Consider the following 17,848-nt stretch of genomic DNA (forward strand, 5'->3'; position numbering starts at 1 on the left):
ATTGATTGATTGATTGATTGGTTGATTGATTGATTGATTGATTGATTGATTGATTGATTGATTGATTGATTGATTGATTGATTGACTGAAGTTTAGCTTCATCTAGGACTTACTGATTATCTCTAACTATTTCATCATACTATCACACTACCCACTCCTACAAATTTCTCGATGCTTACGGTAGACGAAGCCTTAGTAGCATAAGGACCGAGCTCGATAGCTGCAGTCGCTTAAGTGCGGCCAGTATCCAGTATTCGGGAGATAGTAGGTTCGAACCCCACTGTCGGCAGCCCTGAAAATGGTTTTCCGTGGTTTCCAATTTTCACACCAGGCAAATGCTGGGGCTGTACCTTAATTAAGGCCACGGCCGCTTCCTTCCCACTCCTAGCCCTTTCCTGTCCCATCGTTGCCATAAGACATATCTGTGTCAGTGCGACGTAAAACAACTAGCAAAAAAAGTAGCATAAGGAAGGATTCACTCTCGATATTTATACAATATCAACAACAACAACAATAATAATAATAATAATAATAATAATAAATAATAATAATAATAATAAATACTGTACATACTGCATACAAATCTCCATTACAGACTGTTATGCCTTTCAGCTTTCAGTCTGTACGCCTCTGTGCATTAACTGAGCGCTTGCACGATCCACTATGTACAACTATTTTGTGGGCTCTCTTATGGCCGGTTTACACGTGGACAGTGTTTAGTACAGTAGTAAGTGGTAAGTTACTACTTAACTCACGTAGGCTAGTTTAAACGCAAGACAGCGTTTAGTACAGTGACAAATGGCAATCTGCCACTCAAATCAGTTGATTCAGTCCTTCTTGCGTCGTCAACTAGATCAGAGATAAGACGATCGGCCATCAACAGCGGGTAAAACTTGTTAGTGACGTTATTCGTTGCGTGTTAGATGACATTTTAGAGGACATTGAGGATTAGGTGACCGAAATTAGGAGTGTGAAAACGGATAACCAGAAGGAATTATGTCGGGACAAGTACAATTCTTTTTAAATAATTAGCCAAGGAGGATGGACAGGAATATTTGTTAATAGCCGGGATGAGCAGCTTAGACAGTAGAGCGCTGGCCTTCTGACCCCAACTTGGCAGCTTCGATCCTGGCTCAGTCCGGTGGTATTTGAAGGTGCTCAAATACGTCAGCCTCGTGTCGGTAGATTTACTAGCACGTAAAAACTCCTGCGGGACAAAATTCCGGCACCTCGGCTCTCCGAAAACCGTAAAAGCAGTTGCTGGGACGTAAAGCGAATAATATAATTTATTTGTTAACCTTGCGAATGTCAGAAGTAACATTTAATGAATTACTGCATAAAGTTGAACTTTTGATACAAAACAGAGATACTATCGTACGCAGTGCATTTTGGTATTCCAAAGCTACTCGTGTTGAACGTATTCACTGATGAATTTTAGAGTGTTCCAGAGGCTTGCAGACTGAACGCTGAAAAGCATAACGGTCTATAATGATGATGTATGCATGTATGTATCTTATGTCCATGTAGCCATTGTTCTCAGCAATTAGAACGAACGATCTAAAGAAAAACGAACTCACGGGGATGATCAACTCCGCAATTTGACCCACAACTCATGAACTTTACTAAATTGCGCTTGTTCACACGTGGTAAGTAGCAAGTACAGTGCTTCCCCCACTACTCCGACGGGTGCGCGCGCCGCTTGTGGGAGGTCTACTTGAAAGGAAAAATAGATGGGATTCTATTCCACTTGACTAAATTGTTACTTAATCGTTTACTTACCACTAAAGTCACAGTTCACACGCTGCAAGTCACTTAAAATTAAGTTTAAAATTTAGTTACTACTAAATTACTGTCCGCGTGTAAACAGGCCTTTAGTTCCATACTTCTTATCATAAAGCATAGGAACCTGGGTCGAAACATCGTCGCTTTGGTTTCCCTCTGCTTCTCTTTGTAGTAGTGTTACGAAAGTTTTGACAAATTTAGGCTGGGAAGACTTGGGAGTAAGGAGACGAGATGTTCGACTAAGCGGTGTGTCCCGAGCTGTCAGTGGAGAGATGGCGTGGAATGACGAATATGATTGAGCGGAGCTTTTAAAAGTAGGAAACATCTTAACATGAAGATAAACATGGATTGAAATGAGATAAATTGTGACAAATATTCATTTATAGGACGAGGAGTAATGCACTGGAATACATTACCAAGGGAAATGTTCGATAAATTTCAATGTACTTTGAAAATGTTTAAGAAAAATTAAGGTAAACAATTGACAGGGAATCTGCCACCTGAGCGGTAGCTGTAAATACAGTTCATTGATGATGACAGAATTATAAAAATGTAAAAAAAGTCCATCGGTTGTTCGATATCGTTCGATACACGTTCGAAATAACTGCATGTACGAATTTGCAACAACTTCTCAGAAGATTGCTGAGTGACCGACAAGAAATGCCTAGCCAAAAGACGTCTTCTGGAGCTGGATAATAAAGGAGATACAAAAGTCAAAACTTTCAGCAGTACTTGGTAATTTTTGTCTATTATTGTTATCATTACCCTATATTGTTTTGCTCTGCTTTGTATGACGGTAGCCTGTAACTCGAGAAAATATTGTAAAGTATATAAAATAAATATTATAAAATAATAAGTCCGCCTCTCTGGTGTACGGATTGGTGTGATTAGCTGCCACCCCTGGATGCCTTAGTTCGATTCTCGGCTCTGCCACGAAATTGAAAAATGTGTTACAAGGGCTGGAACGGCGTCCACTCAGCCTCGGGAGGTCAACTGAGTAGAGGGGGATTCAATTCCCTCCTCAGCCATCTTCGAAGTGGTTTCCCGTGGTTTCCCAATTCCCCTCCAGACAAATGCCGGGATGGTATCTAACTTAAGGCCCTTAACAAAACGGTTGTCTCATCAAGAATTGTTAACTCTAATAAATTGGTTAATACTTGTGTTAAATTAACATGGCAGCAGTCCTGTGTTAAACCTCTTAACAGCTGTTAGAATTTCAAAATAGTATCGTGTAGAAGACGTAAGTTTGACGCTTTACTGCTGTATGAAGAGTATTTATAAACTGAAAAAGGCAAAGGACGACCCATACTATGAAGAAACTACAGTTTAGAGTTGTCAGAAGAAAGTTTTCTACAAAGATATACAGTATAATTACCAAAACCGTAATGAACAAATCGAAAATAGGTTAGAGTTTTCCACAGTTGAAACTTATCAGTGCCTCCAGTACAGCAGTTGCTTATAGTTCTTAGATATTATGCTTCAGACTCTTTTTATGCAATTGTACATGACTTTGTTCATGAGTGGAAGACAAGAGTGTGTAGAATTCTGTAAAGAATTCCTGATGCCATTGCTGCATTAACGAGGCATTACATTATTTTCCCCGCAGTAAAAGAATGCCCGAAAACTAGTCAAGACAAATCAATTAAAGCAATTTTCCAGTGATGTAGGAGCCTTATAATGCACTCATAGGAATACTAGCAATTACCCGTGGCTTCGCTCGCGTGGATTTCTTAATTTGATCAAAGTAATCGTTCCTCGGCATTGTACTCAGACATTGTCTGAAAATTCCTAAGGTATAAAAACTCACCCAAAAATTGGGTTTCATTTACCCCAGAAATTCTTTGTAAACCATGTTTGTAGTATTAAATTTTGGGGCTAAGATGACCATGCGACATAGAACTGTATATGTCAGAAAGAGTCTTCTCTCAAGTCGAAAAAATGAATACATGTTTATTTATTTTAAAAGGAGATTCCAAATACCTATTCCCACATCTGAAATACCTCCAGTTTTTGAGATATACATAAGTATTCTCACAAAAAGAATTCAACCCCTTGATAAGTCCTTCCCCCAAATATATTTTCCGAAAACAAAAACACATGTTTCTTTATTTTTAAAGGAGATTCCAAATACCAAATTTCACGTCCGTAAAATCTTCAGTTTATGAGATATATGTATCCTCATACAAGAAATTCAACTAATTTTTCAATTCATCCCCCCCCCTAAGTGGATTTTCCGAAGACAAAAGAACATGTGTTCCTTTACTTTTAAAGAAGATTCCAAATACAAACGTTCATGCCTCTAACATCTTCAGTTTTTGAGAAATAAGTATCCTCATAAAAATTCAACTTCTTTTTCACCTCAGTCCGTTAAGTTGATTCCCACACCCCTCCCCCCAGCTCCAACAAATGTGTGTTTCTTTATTTTTAAAGGAGATTCCAAATACAAATGTTCACGTGTGTAACCTTAAGTTTTTTATATACAAGTTTCTCCACAAGGAGAATTACATTTTTTCACTTCCTTTCACCCTCCCCCTTCAGTGAATTTTCCGAAAACCATATGTGTCCTCATAAAAAGGAATTAAACTCCTTTTTCACCACCCTCGCCCCCAAGTTGATCCCCCCGCCCCCTCAAATGCGTGTTTCTTTATTTTTAAAGGAGATTCCAAATACCAATTTCCATGTCTGTAACCTTCACTTTTAATATAGAAGTCTCTCCAGAATAAGAATTCAATTTTTTTACTTCCTTTCACACTCACCACCAAGTGAATTTTGCTCAAACAAACAGTACCCGTTTCTTTAATAGAGCTTCCAAATACTAATTATCACGACTGTAACATCCTCAGTTTTTGAGATATATGTATCCTCGTAAAAGAAATTCATCTTAGTTTTCATCCCCCTACCAAGTTTATTCCTCGCCCCCATATGCGTGTTTCTGTATTTTTAAAGGAGATTCCAAATACCAGTTTTCACGTTTATAACAAATAATTCAACTAATTTTTCAATTCCCCCCCCCCCCCGCTAAGCTTTTTTTCCCCGAAAACCAAAAAATACTTGTTTCAATTTTCACGTCTGCAACATGTTAAGTTCTTGAGATATACATACTGCAGATATGCTAATTTTAAAAATCCACACCGTTTTTCAGTTCCCCTTAAGTGGATTTCCCTAAAAATATTTATGTTTCTTCACTTTTACAGGTAATTCCAAATACCACTTTTCAAATATGTAATTTATTACGTGTCTGAGATAAGTTGCAGATATAGTCTTTTTAAGAATTCACCCCGTTTGTCACTCCTGTTCACCCCCTATTCATCGGATTATCCAAAAAGACAAAAATACGTGTTTCTATATTTTGAAAGGAGATTCCGAATATCAAGTTTCGTGTCTGTAACATCTTCAGTTTTTGCGATATACGTCTCCTCATAAAATGTGTTCAACCCCTTTTCCCCCTTTGTCACTCCCCTTAATGGGATTTTTCGAAAACAAAAAATACGTGTTTCTCTATTTTTAAAGGAAATTCCAAATACCAATTTTTACGTCTGTAAACTTTTAAGTTTTTGAGATATAGATATCCTCATTTTAAAAATTCACTCCATTTTCACCCACTTAGCGACGGAAAATCCAAAAATCCTCCCTTGGTGAGCACCTACATCCTAATATAAATGTACACCCAAAATTTCATTTCTTTATGTCCAGTAGTTTTGGTTCGGCAATGATGAGTCAGTCAGTCAGTCAGTCAGTCAGTCAGTCAGTCAGTCAGGACATGCTATTTTATATTTAGAGATATTGAATATGGTGATATAACAGTTCGTTCTTTCATTATTCAAGCAATTATATCTGTAACAAGACTTACCTCACTTTCATCATAATAACGCTTTTGTTGCCTCTTATTTGACATGTTTACGTCTTAGCGGTCTCCACTAAACCATAACCTATAATAATGTCAAACATGTGTGATAAAATACTATTTGTACACACCGCTTGGAGTGCTTTATATAAAGAAACAAAGACGCTCACTGCCAAACGCTTTCAGAAAACAATTGTTTCATAACCAATTTTGGAAATGTGTTCGTGAGACAGGGTACTTTTAACCGAAGTGTTAAATTAATATCAATTATTAATTAACATTTGTTAAGTAAAATTTAACACAGAGTTTAAGAAACCGGGTCTAGATCAGAAAGTTTTCCAATGTGGTATAATGAAATCAGAATGGGTCTGAAAATGAACAGTTTTATGTGATCTATGATATGGATATTATAATGAAAAACTTCTTGCTCCTTAAAGTTTTGTTCCAGGTAAAATGTTGACAGCTCGAAAATCTAATTCATTAGAATTGTTGTTCCACTTACTGTGAAAACATCTAGAATGTTTGAATTAACAAATGTAGTGTAAGTTAAATGTCATGTCAGCCAGACATTAGAGTAGAAAATATAGATATTGTAAATGTAAAGTAAAAGGTTCTAGATACTATTAAAAGACAGCAGGTAAGACAACCTTCAAATGACAGCGCCTCAAACAGCTGGAATGCAGAGCTAAAATGTTGCTCGCGTAGCAGCGAACCGTTTCGTCAATAGCATTACAGCGAGGTAGCACTCATGACGAACCTTGTCGTCAATAGCACTCTGAAAGTAAAAATTATCATTTTGTACATTTATGTTGCTTCAGTCTGAAACAACTTGAATAGTGGCGGAAGGACCAGAGTTACACATGCTGTACCCATGTATACAGATAATCTATTTTCAAAGTTTGAAAGTGGCCACCCTAGTCGTAAGTAGTGTTGGCTACTGAGTGCATGATTCGAAGCAGTGTATCGATTCGTTCAAGAGTCCGAGTGAATCGATTCACAGGAACGGCGAGCTCACGGTACACGATTCAGCTGACTCGCAGCGGACAGTGTTGAGTGGAGCACTCACGGCTCACTAGCGGGACAATGGACATTGGCGGAGAGCTGAGCTTCCACTGCAGCGGGACACAGTGAATCATGGCACACTGAAAGAATTGTGTGCAATCACGACTCAGTGAGACACAAGGCACACGCGGCTCTTCATCGGCACACTGGACACTGGCGGGGAGCCGAGCTTCCACTGCAGCGAGACATATAGTGAGCCATGGCACACCGAAAGAATCGTGCGCAGTCACGGATCAGTGAGACACAACACACACACGGTTCATTATCGGTACACTGGACATTGGCGGGGAGCCGAACTTCCTCTGAAGCTATACATACAAATCCATGGTACACTGATAGAATCGTACGCTATAATAGACTCTCGAGCTCATTTGAAAATAATACCCACTTGCATTCACTGTCCTCTCCTTACAGGGGGTATTAATAACAGATGGATTTATTTGCAGTGTTAAAAGGGTAGTCATAACATAATTCCAAAGTATCTAGCTTGTAAGTAGGTAGGCTATTAGGTTAATCTATTTACCGTATTAGTTTAATCAATCAGTTCTTTTATAACTAGTTGACGTTCATCAATTCATTACACTCAGCTCTCTAGGCTCCCCGCCTGGCTGAGTGGCTCAGACGGTTGAGGCGCTGGCCTTCTGAACACAACTTGGCAGTTTCGATCCTAGCTTAGTGCGATGGTATTTGAAGGTGCTCAAACTCGTGTCGGTAGACTTACTGGCACGTAAAAGAGCTCCTGCGGGACTAAATTCCGGCACTTTGGCATCTCCAAAAACCATTAGATGGACGTAAAGCCAATAACATTATTATCTAGCCTACCCCATGACTATGAGTCATGCTCATGACCACTCGAAATTGTCTGTTTTATACTCGGAAGAACCGCTCGGTATTCTGTCAGTTCTTATGTCGCATCATTGCACAATCTATATATATAAAATAATTTGTCCTGACTGACTGACTGACTGACTGACTGACTGATTCATCATCGCCGAGCCAAAACTACTGGACATAAAGAAATGAAATTTTAGGGATATATTCATATTAAAATGTAGGTGCTCGCTAAGAGAGGATGTTTGGATATTCCGTCGCTAAGGGGGTGAAAAGGGGGGTGAAATTTTAAAATGAGTGTATCTATATCTCAAAACTTTAAAAGTTTACAGGTGTAAAAATTGGTATTTAGAATCTTCTTTAAAAATAAGGAAACACGTATTTTTTGTTTTCAGAAAATCCCAATAGGAGGGATGAAAAAGGGTGAAAATGGGGGAAAATGGGTTGAATGCCTTTAATCAGGATACCGGTACTTATATCTCAGAAACTGAAGATATTGCAGACCTGAAAATTGGTACTTTGGATCTCTTTTAAAAATAAAGAAGCACGTATTTTTTTTGTTTTTGTAAAATCCAATTAATGGGAGGGTGAAAAGGGGGTAATATTTTAATATGATTGTATCTATATCTCAAAACATTTAAAAGTTATAGATGTAAAAATTGGTATTTAGAATCTCCATTAAAAATAAAGAAACACGTATATTTCGCTTTCGGAAAATCGTAATAGGAAGGGTGGTAAAGGTTGAAAAAGTGGTCGAATGCATTTCATGAGTCTACTTATATTTCACAACCTGAAGATATTACAGACCTGAAAATTGGTGTTTGGGATCTCCTTTTAAAATAAAGAAACACGTATTTTTGTCTGTGGAAAATATAATTAATGGGGGGGGGGTTGAAAAGGGGGTGATTTTTTAAAATGAGTGTATCTATATCTCAAAACTTTTTAAGTTTATACATGTAAAAATTGGTGTTTAGAATCTCCTTTAAAAATAAAAAAACACTTATTCTTTTGTTTTCGGAAAATCCCAATAGGAAGGGTTTAAAAGGGTGAATAATGGGTTGAATGCCTTTCATGAGGCTACTTATATTTCAGAACCTGAAGATATTACAGACCTGAAAATTGGTATTTTGGATCTACTTTAAAAGTAAAGAAACACGCATTTTTTCGTTTTTGGAAAATCCAAATATTGGGGGTGAAAAGAGGGGGTGAATTTTTTAAAATGAGTGTGTCTACATCTTAAAACTTTAAAATTTACAGATGTAAAAATTGGTAGTTAGAATCTCCTCTAAAAATAAAGGAACACGTATTTTTTTTGTTTCCCGTAAATCCTAATAGGAGGGGTGTAAAAGGGTGAAAAATGGGTTGAATGCCTTTAATGAGGATACACATATCTCATAAACGAAAGATATTACAGAACTGATAATTTGCATATGGGATCTCCTTTAAAAATAAAGAAACACGTATGTTTTAGTTTTTGGAAAAGCCAATTAATGGTGGTTAAACAGGAGTGACAAATTGGGGTGAATTTTTTGAAAGACTATCTACAGAATATCTTGGAAACGTAAAATGTTACAGACGTAAAGAGTGGGTGTAAATCTCCTGTAAATGTAAAAAATATAGGTGATTTGCTTTTGGAAACTCCACTTAAAGGGAACTCAAAAGGGGTGAAATTTTAAAATGAGAATTTTTACAGTATATCTAAAAAAACTTAGCATGTTACAGAAGAGAAAAATGGTATTTTTTTATCTCTATTAAACATAAAGAAACGTGTACTTTTAGTTTTCGGAAATACCACTTGGTTGGAGGGAGGGGGAGGGGGTAAAAGTGACTGAAAATGGTGATGAATTCTTTTAATTAGGCTACTAATATCTCAAAAATGAAGATGTTACAGACGTGAAATTTGATATTTGCAATCTGCTTTAAAAGTAAAGAAACACGTATTCTCGGAAAATCCAAAGAAGGGGGGGGGGGGTGAAAGAATTGAAAAATTAATTGACTTAATTGTATGAGAATACATACATCTAATAAAAACAGACGTGAAAATTCGTATTTGGACCTCCTTTAAAAACAAAGAAGAACGCGTTTTGGTGGGGAAACCATGTTGGAGGGCGGGAGTGTAAAGGAGTTGAATTCCTTTCATGAGGACACATAAATCAAAAACTGAAGAAGTCAGAGTCGTGATAATTGGTATTTAGAAGATCCTTTACTATTAAAGAAACAAGTACTTTTTGCGGGAAAATTCACTTAGGGTAGGGGGGGGGGGGGAAGGAGTGTGAAAGGAAGTGAAAGAAATTGAATTATTTTTATGGGGATATTTACATCTCAAAACCGAAGGTAATAGACGTGAACATTGGTGTCTTGAATCTCCCTTAAACATAAAGAAACAAGCGTTCTTTTAAATTTGTTGGTGGGGGGGGGGGGGGGGTGGCAGTAATTAAACTTAACGGCGGTGGGGGGTGGGGTGTAGAAGGAGGTGAGACCAATTGATTTTACTGTTATTAATGTACTTATCAGGATCCTCCGTTTCTCAGGCGGCAGCGCGCCGGCCTCTCACAGCTGGGTTCCGTGGTTCAAATCCCGGTCACTCCATGTGGCATTCGTGCTGGACAAAACGGAGGCGGGACAGGTTTTTCTCCGGATACTCCGGTTTTCCCTGTCATCAGCCATTCCAGCAACACATAATAATAATAATAATAATAATAATAATAATAATAATAATAATAATAATAATAATAATAATATTCCGGACCGTCGTCAAATGCGCGGACCGCGCTGGAAACGGCTCCTGGACGGGTAATGACTAAGAATGCAGTCCGGACGCGGGTTCAGTGCCACCAAGGCACCCAATATGAAACCACGCCGGATCTCCTGAAGGATTTTATCCATATTAAAAATATTATAGGAAAAGATGGCAAAGATTTACGAACCCAACTGACCGGGAGGAATACCCGAGTCTAGCCCGGGAAGTACGAAATCGATTGCTGGAAAGGAAGATTTAAAAATGGGAGGAAACGTGCCGTAAAATCATAGAAAACCAGTCAGATCGGGAATTTTGGTGGATTCTCGCAGAAAACGAGTCAGATAGCGAATTTCGGCGGATTATATATCTAAAACAATAAGCATTCAATTATAAATTTCAGTATAATACCGTAGCGAAGCACGGGTATCTTGCTAGTACTTCAATAATCGAATAACGAGATCACCGGTGTACGTGGAAACTGATGCGGTAGCTTAAATAAAAAGACGTTTAATCATAAAACCAGTGGGCTACTGTACATCTCGTGTAGCCTATACAAAATATGACGATTTAAAAAGTCCTCTGCTGATAGGAAAAGACATTTTCAAAGACGACCGAGCTAGCTGGCCGTTCGTTTATAGTCGCGTAGCTATGAGCTTGCATTCGGGGCATGGCGGGTTCGAATCCTACCGTCGGCAGCCGTTAAGATGGTTTTCCGTGGTTTCCCATTTTCACACCAGGCACATGCTGGTACTGTACCTTAATTAAGGCCACGGCCGCTTCTCACTTCTAGCCAATTCCTCTCTCTTCGTCACCATAAGTCCTATCCGTGTCGGTGCGACGTAAACCAACTTATTTGATTTATATTTAATATATATAAGAGTTGTGACTTTCAGAGAACTGTGGAAAACAATTAGGTAGTGTATAAAATTTGAGTTATCTCAGTAATTATGATTATTAACTACGTAAGTTTTATGCTGTATCTGAAAGTTAGATGACGCCTAGGAAGGCAGTTCACAGAATGAAGACCAGATGGCAGCAGCAAGCATTGAATGTTGTTGCTGCTGTCTTATCAGTACACACTACACAGATGCAATAGGATCGATGACTCTAATGAGCCGTGAATCGGCTCACTTTATCGATTCAGTAACGTGAACGGAATCAAATGAATCGATTCATTAAAATGAATCCCATCACTAATCGAAAAAGTATGACACAAATATCATCACATCATACAGAAATATTTTAGAATTCGTAGAAATCTAGATGAGATCACTTCCACAGCCCATCATTTGCTAATGGACAATTCAGCACACATTTAGCCCTAGTCATTGCCCATTCCCTGGACACAGTGGGTCTGGCGATAGATAGAGCGATCCCTGAGGAGCCATAACGTGTCACTTAGCAGTACAATGCTACAGTGCTGTCAACTAAAGTGACTCATGTGCTTTAGAAGAGGTTAAAATACAACTGTAAAATTTGATCATAAATACGCTTCGTGTCCGCTTGCGGGTGACATTTATATAGACCTCTAAAAGAGTCTGTTCAAATTTCGTAAAACGCAGCTAGTGACATTTTATAGAGCCCGCTGTACTATACGTGGATTTCGAGTACCTATTTCAAAAGCCATGAAGAAGGAAGTGCCATCTGACAAGTAAATTTATGTGCTGGAGGTCTGACCTCGCCATGTCGTTGTTGCTTAACGTGTTTCATTCCCAATCCAGAGCATGGGCAGCACGTCACTAATGCACATTAACAAAGGAGACGTACTGTATCATTCCAGTATAGGTATTCGATTTCCTTTGAAATAGAGGATATCTTCCTCTTCGTGCCTTTTCCCAGTTACTTGTGGTCAGCACTTAGTTTGGATTTTATCCAGTTATACGGGGTATTAAAGATGGGTATTAAGACGAACATAAACACCCAGCACCGAGTTAGATGAATTAACCAGACAAAGTTAAATCCCCCATCCGGCCGGGAATCGAACCCGAATAATAATAATAATAATAATAATAATAATAATAATAATAATAATAATAATAATAATAATAATAATAATAATCCACAGCCTGTTTCCAGTCCTTCGACCGGGTCAGGAATGGAATGAATGAAGCTTCCATCTAGCGGCGAGGTTATATTTTGTCCTGGCTGTCAAAACCTGTCACACTCCTCTGGGACAATGATTATTATTATTATTATTATTATTATTATTATTATTATTATTATTATTATTATTATTATTATTATTATTAACAAATGCATCGCAAATGGGAAATATCTCGGTGGCAATGGTCACTTAAAGTAGTGTAATAATAAAGCAAAGTTAATATAATTACCCAACAACATCAAAAACAGTCAACAACAAACATCAAGAGTACAACAAGCAATTCCATGGAAAAAATATTACATCAAAGACCACTAGTTTAACATTCTAAATGCATCATCGTCATATACAAATTCAGACACAGCTTAAGTATTTCCAGTGCTTAACACTACGGCATACAATACTATAGGCTTAGTTTACTACTAGCTTAACATTATAAGTGATAATAAAGTGAAGTTAAACCATAATTAACCAACAACAACAACAACAACAACAACAAGAGTACAACAAGCAATTCTATGGAAAGAAAATATGACAAGAAATACTACTACTAATGTCGTTTACAGCTTTTACTTTACACTAGCACTAATGATTCTCTTAAGCGATTTGATACCGGAAAGGAATCTATCAAAGACAGCTGCAGGTAATTTATTTAAACCCCTTATGGTCCTGTTTGCGAAGGAAAACTTGCCCACATCAGTGTGCTGGTTTATGGCCCAAATTTTAAGCCCGTGGATCATTTCTCGATAAGTACGAGGGAGGTTACAACCTATTCCTAATACTACTCTAGGCAGCCCCTCTCGTGTGAAGACCACACAGGCGTGCTATAGTTCTAGATTCAAGACGTTCCCAGCTAATGCTATTTCTCCTATTCCCGTTTACGGAACGCATCGCTCTTCTTTGAATTTTTCTAGGGAATTTATTAGACCTACAATGTACGGATCCCAGCACGCAGTCCAATATTGGAGAATCGGTCTTACCAAAACGTTTATAAGCTTTATTTGGTACCAGAATTAGCTTTCTTGAGATTCTGCGTAATAAATTGTAAGGATCTCCAGGATTTCTATACTACATTTTCCAATTGCTCTGACCAGTTTAAGTCTTTTCTAACAGTAACGCGTAAGTATTTACAACTATCAACTTCAACATCACTTCCCCTCCTCTCCCCCCTCCCCCCAATCCAAGTTCGTAATCCCTCTTTCCTGTCAGTTTTCTTTTACTGAAACACAATTTCTTGCTTTTTCCGCTGTGGATTTTCATTCGATTTTCACGCGCCCATTTTTAAATCGTATCTAAATCCCGCTGAAGCAATAGTTCGACCTCCTCTGTCTTTATCTCCAGGCATATGACAGAATCATCAGCGAAGAGACGCACTTCCGATTTTATCGAATCATGAAAAGTATGAAAGGAATTGGCCCAATAAGTCTACCTTGAGCTACACTAGACGTAACGTTTACTAGAGAAGGTGACGGACAGATGAAATGAAATTATATTGGAGAGTGTTCCTGGGATGAAGGTTGACAGGGAAAACCGGAGTACTCATAGAAAAACCTCTCCCGCCTCCACTTTTTCCATCACAAATCTCACATGGAGTGACCGCGATTCAAACCAGTGAAACCAGCGGTGAGAGGCCGGTCGCCTGAGCCACGGAGGCTATAAAAATAATAATAATTTTGAAGTTCGCCTCTGTGGTGTAGTGGTTAATGTGATTAGCTGCCATCCCCGGATGTCCGCGTTCGATTCCGGCTCTGTCATTAAATTTGGAAAGTGGTACGAGGACGGGAAATGGGTCCATTCAGCGTCGGGAGGTCAACTGAGTAGAAGGGGTTCGATTCCCATCGTAGCAATCCTCGAAGTGCTTTTCCGTGGTTTCCCACTTCTCCTGCAGGAAATGCCGGGATGGTACCTAACTTAAGGCCACCACCGTTTCCCTCCCTCTTCCTTGCCTATCCCATCCAAACTTCCGATTCCTCCACAAGGACCCTGTTCAACATTGCAGGTGAGGCCACCTGGGAGAGGTACTGGTCCTCTTCCCCAGCTGTATGCACGAAAAAATTTCTCACATTCCAGAACAGTGCCCTCGAGGCAGTAGAGGTGGGATCCCTCGATGAGTCAGGGGAAATAAACAAATCTGGACGGTAAAATCACTAAATAAAAAAGTGAAAATTTCAAACATTTAGGCCTTTTTGAATCGTGAAATTACCAGCGTTTCGCCCCAATGTGGCAGTGGGCTCGTCACTTGGATTGCCGCAACTTTCCAAACCGCTGGCGGCTAGTGGCCGTTGAGACACCACTGCAAGCCTCCTTCAGTCCAACTGACGAGCTCATTGCCACACTGGGGCGAAACGCTAGTAATTTCAAGACTGAAAAGCCTAAATACCTTTAATAATTTATTTGCAATCGATGAAATTAAATTATGGTTTTCTTCTGGAAACTCGTTTTTTTATGTAAACGCTAAAGGCAGGCATTTATACAATTGACGTTACATGCGTCTCCTAGTACTTCGTCACCATTGTCCTAAATAAAAGGCCTCGTACTAGGGAAGCTTACAAAATTATTCGCGTACGCCTGGATTTCAGCCTTCTAACCGCTGTCAGACTTGGCGTGTGACCGGCGCCTTGGTACTTTAGCCACGCCTGTCATACAGCGCTTGTCTCTTATACGACGTAGTTGACGTACTTGGCCGTCCGCCTCGCATTGTAATATCCTTTTCATATCTCTGATTGATGTTTTACAGCGTTCATTTACATTCTGCCATAACAGGTCACTTCGTACAATCTATTAACTGGTTCGTATTAGCGGCATTTGAATAATAAAGGAACGCAATAAACAGCATGTTTGTGGAATGTTCTTTTTATCTAGGCGCGATCATAGCATAACAGTCTTTTTTCTGTGTAGGTTTGCCTCGTTTTACGTTGCTGATGTTTTTGCAGCAAGCGGAGCAATATGGCTCTTAAGGACTATCGGTGTTATATGGGTTGCCTACCTTCATGAATGATAAAGGGCTGATGGGCCACCCAGTATATTCTTATTGAGGATGGTTTACCCAACTCATTCGTGGCAAAATTGAAAATGTGCAAGCAATTTTGACCATCTTCAGTCGTTGAGGTCCCCTTAGAATGAATGCAAAATGATATGACAAGGTCTATTTTACAAAAATCAACAATTGTGCCTCTAGTCCTACTTTCTGATGGATTACGATGAAAGGTGGAAGAAAAAAGATTTCAAACGCGTACTTTACTGCAGCGTTGTAACGGATGTGTGCCCTGAACTCCAACGTCAGTCCTCGCCAGTAATAAGACAGCGGTGAGTGGACGTTGACGCTGCGTGAATGACGGCTGTGTGTTTTGGTTCCATGTCCTAAGGAGAATATGGTTTATTTTTTATTCTTAATAATAATAAAACAGGTATATTACAATTCGCCCGACTCCTTGGCTGAAAGGTCAGCGTTGAGGCCTTCAGTTCAGAGAGTCTTGGGTACGATTCTCGGCCGGATCGGAAAATTTAATCAAGTCTCATTAATTCTTCAGTCTCTGGGACTGGGTATTTGTGCTTATCCCAACACTTTCCTCTTCATATTCAGAGAACATATTACACTACCAACTGCCACAGAAATACGCAATAGTGATTACATCCCTCCATGGCTTCAGGAAGGGCATCCGGCTATAAAACAGAGCCATGTCCACGTGTGGTGCATTGTTAGGACCCACAACCCCGCAGTTGTAGGATATGAGGTCCTGTATTTCACTTTCACGCACTATGCACTTATTATTATTATTATTATTATTATTATTATTATTATTATTATTATTATTATTATTATTTGATTAGAGTTGTATGCAAATACTGTATATCAACATTGTAACAACTTTTTCCTTTCTCTCGTTATCCTATGATTACATTTTATTGAATAAAAACCTTTAGAAGAGAGTAAAATGTTATATTCGTACACAGACATGTGGTCGCTCATTCACGCTTGCAATGCGTTCTGGTGGCATTTGAACTAACTCTAACTGGTTTATTATTACTTCTACACATACTACACACAATACCTCTGGACAGGATGCCGAACACGTCCTCTTCGTGGTCCCTGGTGGTACAATTCCAGCGTTCGTTGCGGAACTGGTACTGGCACTCCTGAATTCCTCTCCTAGCACCGTCGGATACGGAACGGATGTTATCGGGATGTTGGATGCACACAGCGACCTGCTGCTCATTTAGACCTGGTAACGAGCTGCACAGAGCCTTCGCCTGTGCTAACTCAGGGTCCTCAACCTCTGTACCAGGTCCTGGATGTGCTGGCTGATGTTGCTGAAGGGTTGGGGTCACTCCAACTACGCCCAGATACCTGTAATAGGGAAACATCGTGTTTTCAACGCAATATGGGTACAGTTCAGATGAACATGCTATTAGATTAACTCGAACACTCGTCGCCATAAGACCTGTCTGTGTCGATGCGACGTAAAGCCACTAGCAACAATAAATAAATAAATAAATAAATAAATAAATAAATAAATAAATAAATAAATAAATAAATAAATAAATAAATAAATAAAATAGAATTAGGCCGCCTCTGTGGTGTAGTGGTTAGCGTGATTAGCTGCCACCCCCGGAGGTACGGGTTCGATTCCCGGCTCTGCCACGAAATTTGAAAAGTGGTACGAGGGCTGGAACGGGGTCCACTCAGCCTCGGGAGGTCAACTGAGTAGAGGTGGGTTCGATTCCCACCTCAGCCATCCTGGAAGTGGTTTTCCGTGGTTTACCACTTCTCCTCCAGGCAAATGCCGGGATGGTACCTAACTTAAGGCCACGGCCGCTTCCTTCCCTCTTCCTTGCCTGTCCCATCCAATCGCCCCATCCCTCCACAAGGCCCCTGTTCAGCATAGCAGGTGAGGCCGCCTGGACGAGGTACTGGTCATTCTCACAAGTTGTATCCCCCGACCCAAAGTCTGAAACTCCAGGACACTGCCCTTGAGGCGGTAGCGGTGGGATTCCTCGCTTAGTCCGAGGGAAAAACCGACCCTGGAGGATAAACAGAATAAGAAGAAGAAGAAAATAGAATTAAATAAAACTCGAACACTGTGCTTACAGACGTTTGACAATACAAACCAGGCTATTTACAAGGATGTTCTGAAGTGTCTTTTACAATATACGACAGAAAACAAATATCACACATATGGATCAAAATAGTAAAAAGAATAATAAGTTTAGACTATCTAAATTACTACAATTGTACTAAATCACTAGAGATTTAGTAAATGATTTTAATAATATTTAGAAATAGCTATGATGACTTCATTTATAATATGTGGTAGTGTTGGTATTACGTACCACTAGCAACTTTTACGGTTTTCGTAGACGCCGAGGTGTCCAAATATTTTTTCACAGGAGTATAGTGCTTGTACGAATAATATTTACAATTTAAAATTGCATAACAATTTAATACGATATGGGTTGGCATAATAACAGACTTCATAGCCTGAGGCTC

At 39.2% G+C, this 17,848-nt stretch overlaps 1 protein-coding gene across 1 annotated transcript in view; it reads right to left on the reverse strand.

Annotated features, from left to right (window-relative positions):
* The window catches only part of LOC136862720 (protein Wnt-16), a 402,073-nt gene extending 385,348 nt beyond the window's left edge, over nucleotides 1-16,725 (reverse strand). Inside the window, exon 1 of the mRNA XM_067138942.2 lies at nucleotides 16,413-16,725. Within this exon, the coding sequence (XP_066995043.2) occupies nucleotides 16,413-16,725 (313 nt within the window). The remainder of the gene's footprint in view (nucleotides 1-16,412) is intronic.
* Between the last annotated feature and the right edge of the window lie 1,123 nt (nucleotides 16,726-17,848).

This window comes from Anabrus simplex, chromosome 2 (assembly GCF_040414725.1).
Source record: "Anabrus simplex isolate iqAnaSimp1 chromosome 2, ASM4041472v1, whole genome shotgun sequence".
Taxonomy (NCBI): Eukaryota; Metazoa; Arthropoda; class Insecta; order Orthoptera; family Tettigoniidae; genus Anabrus; species Anabrus simplex.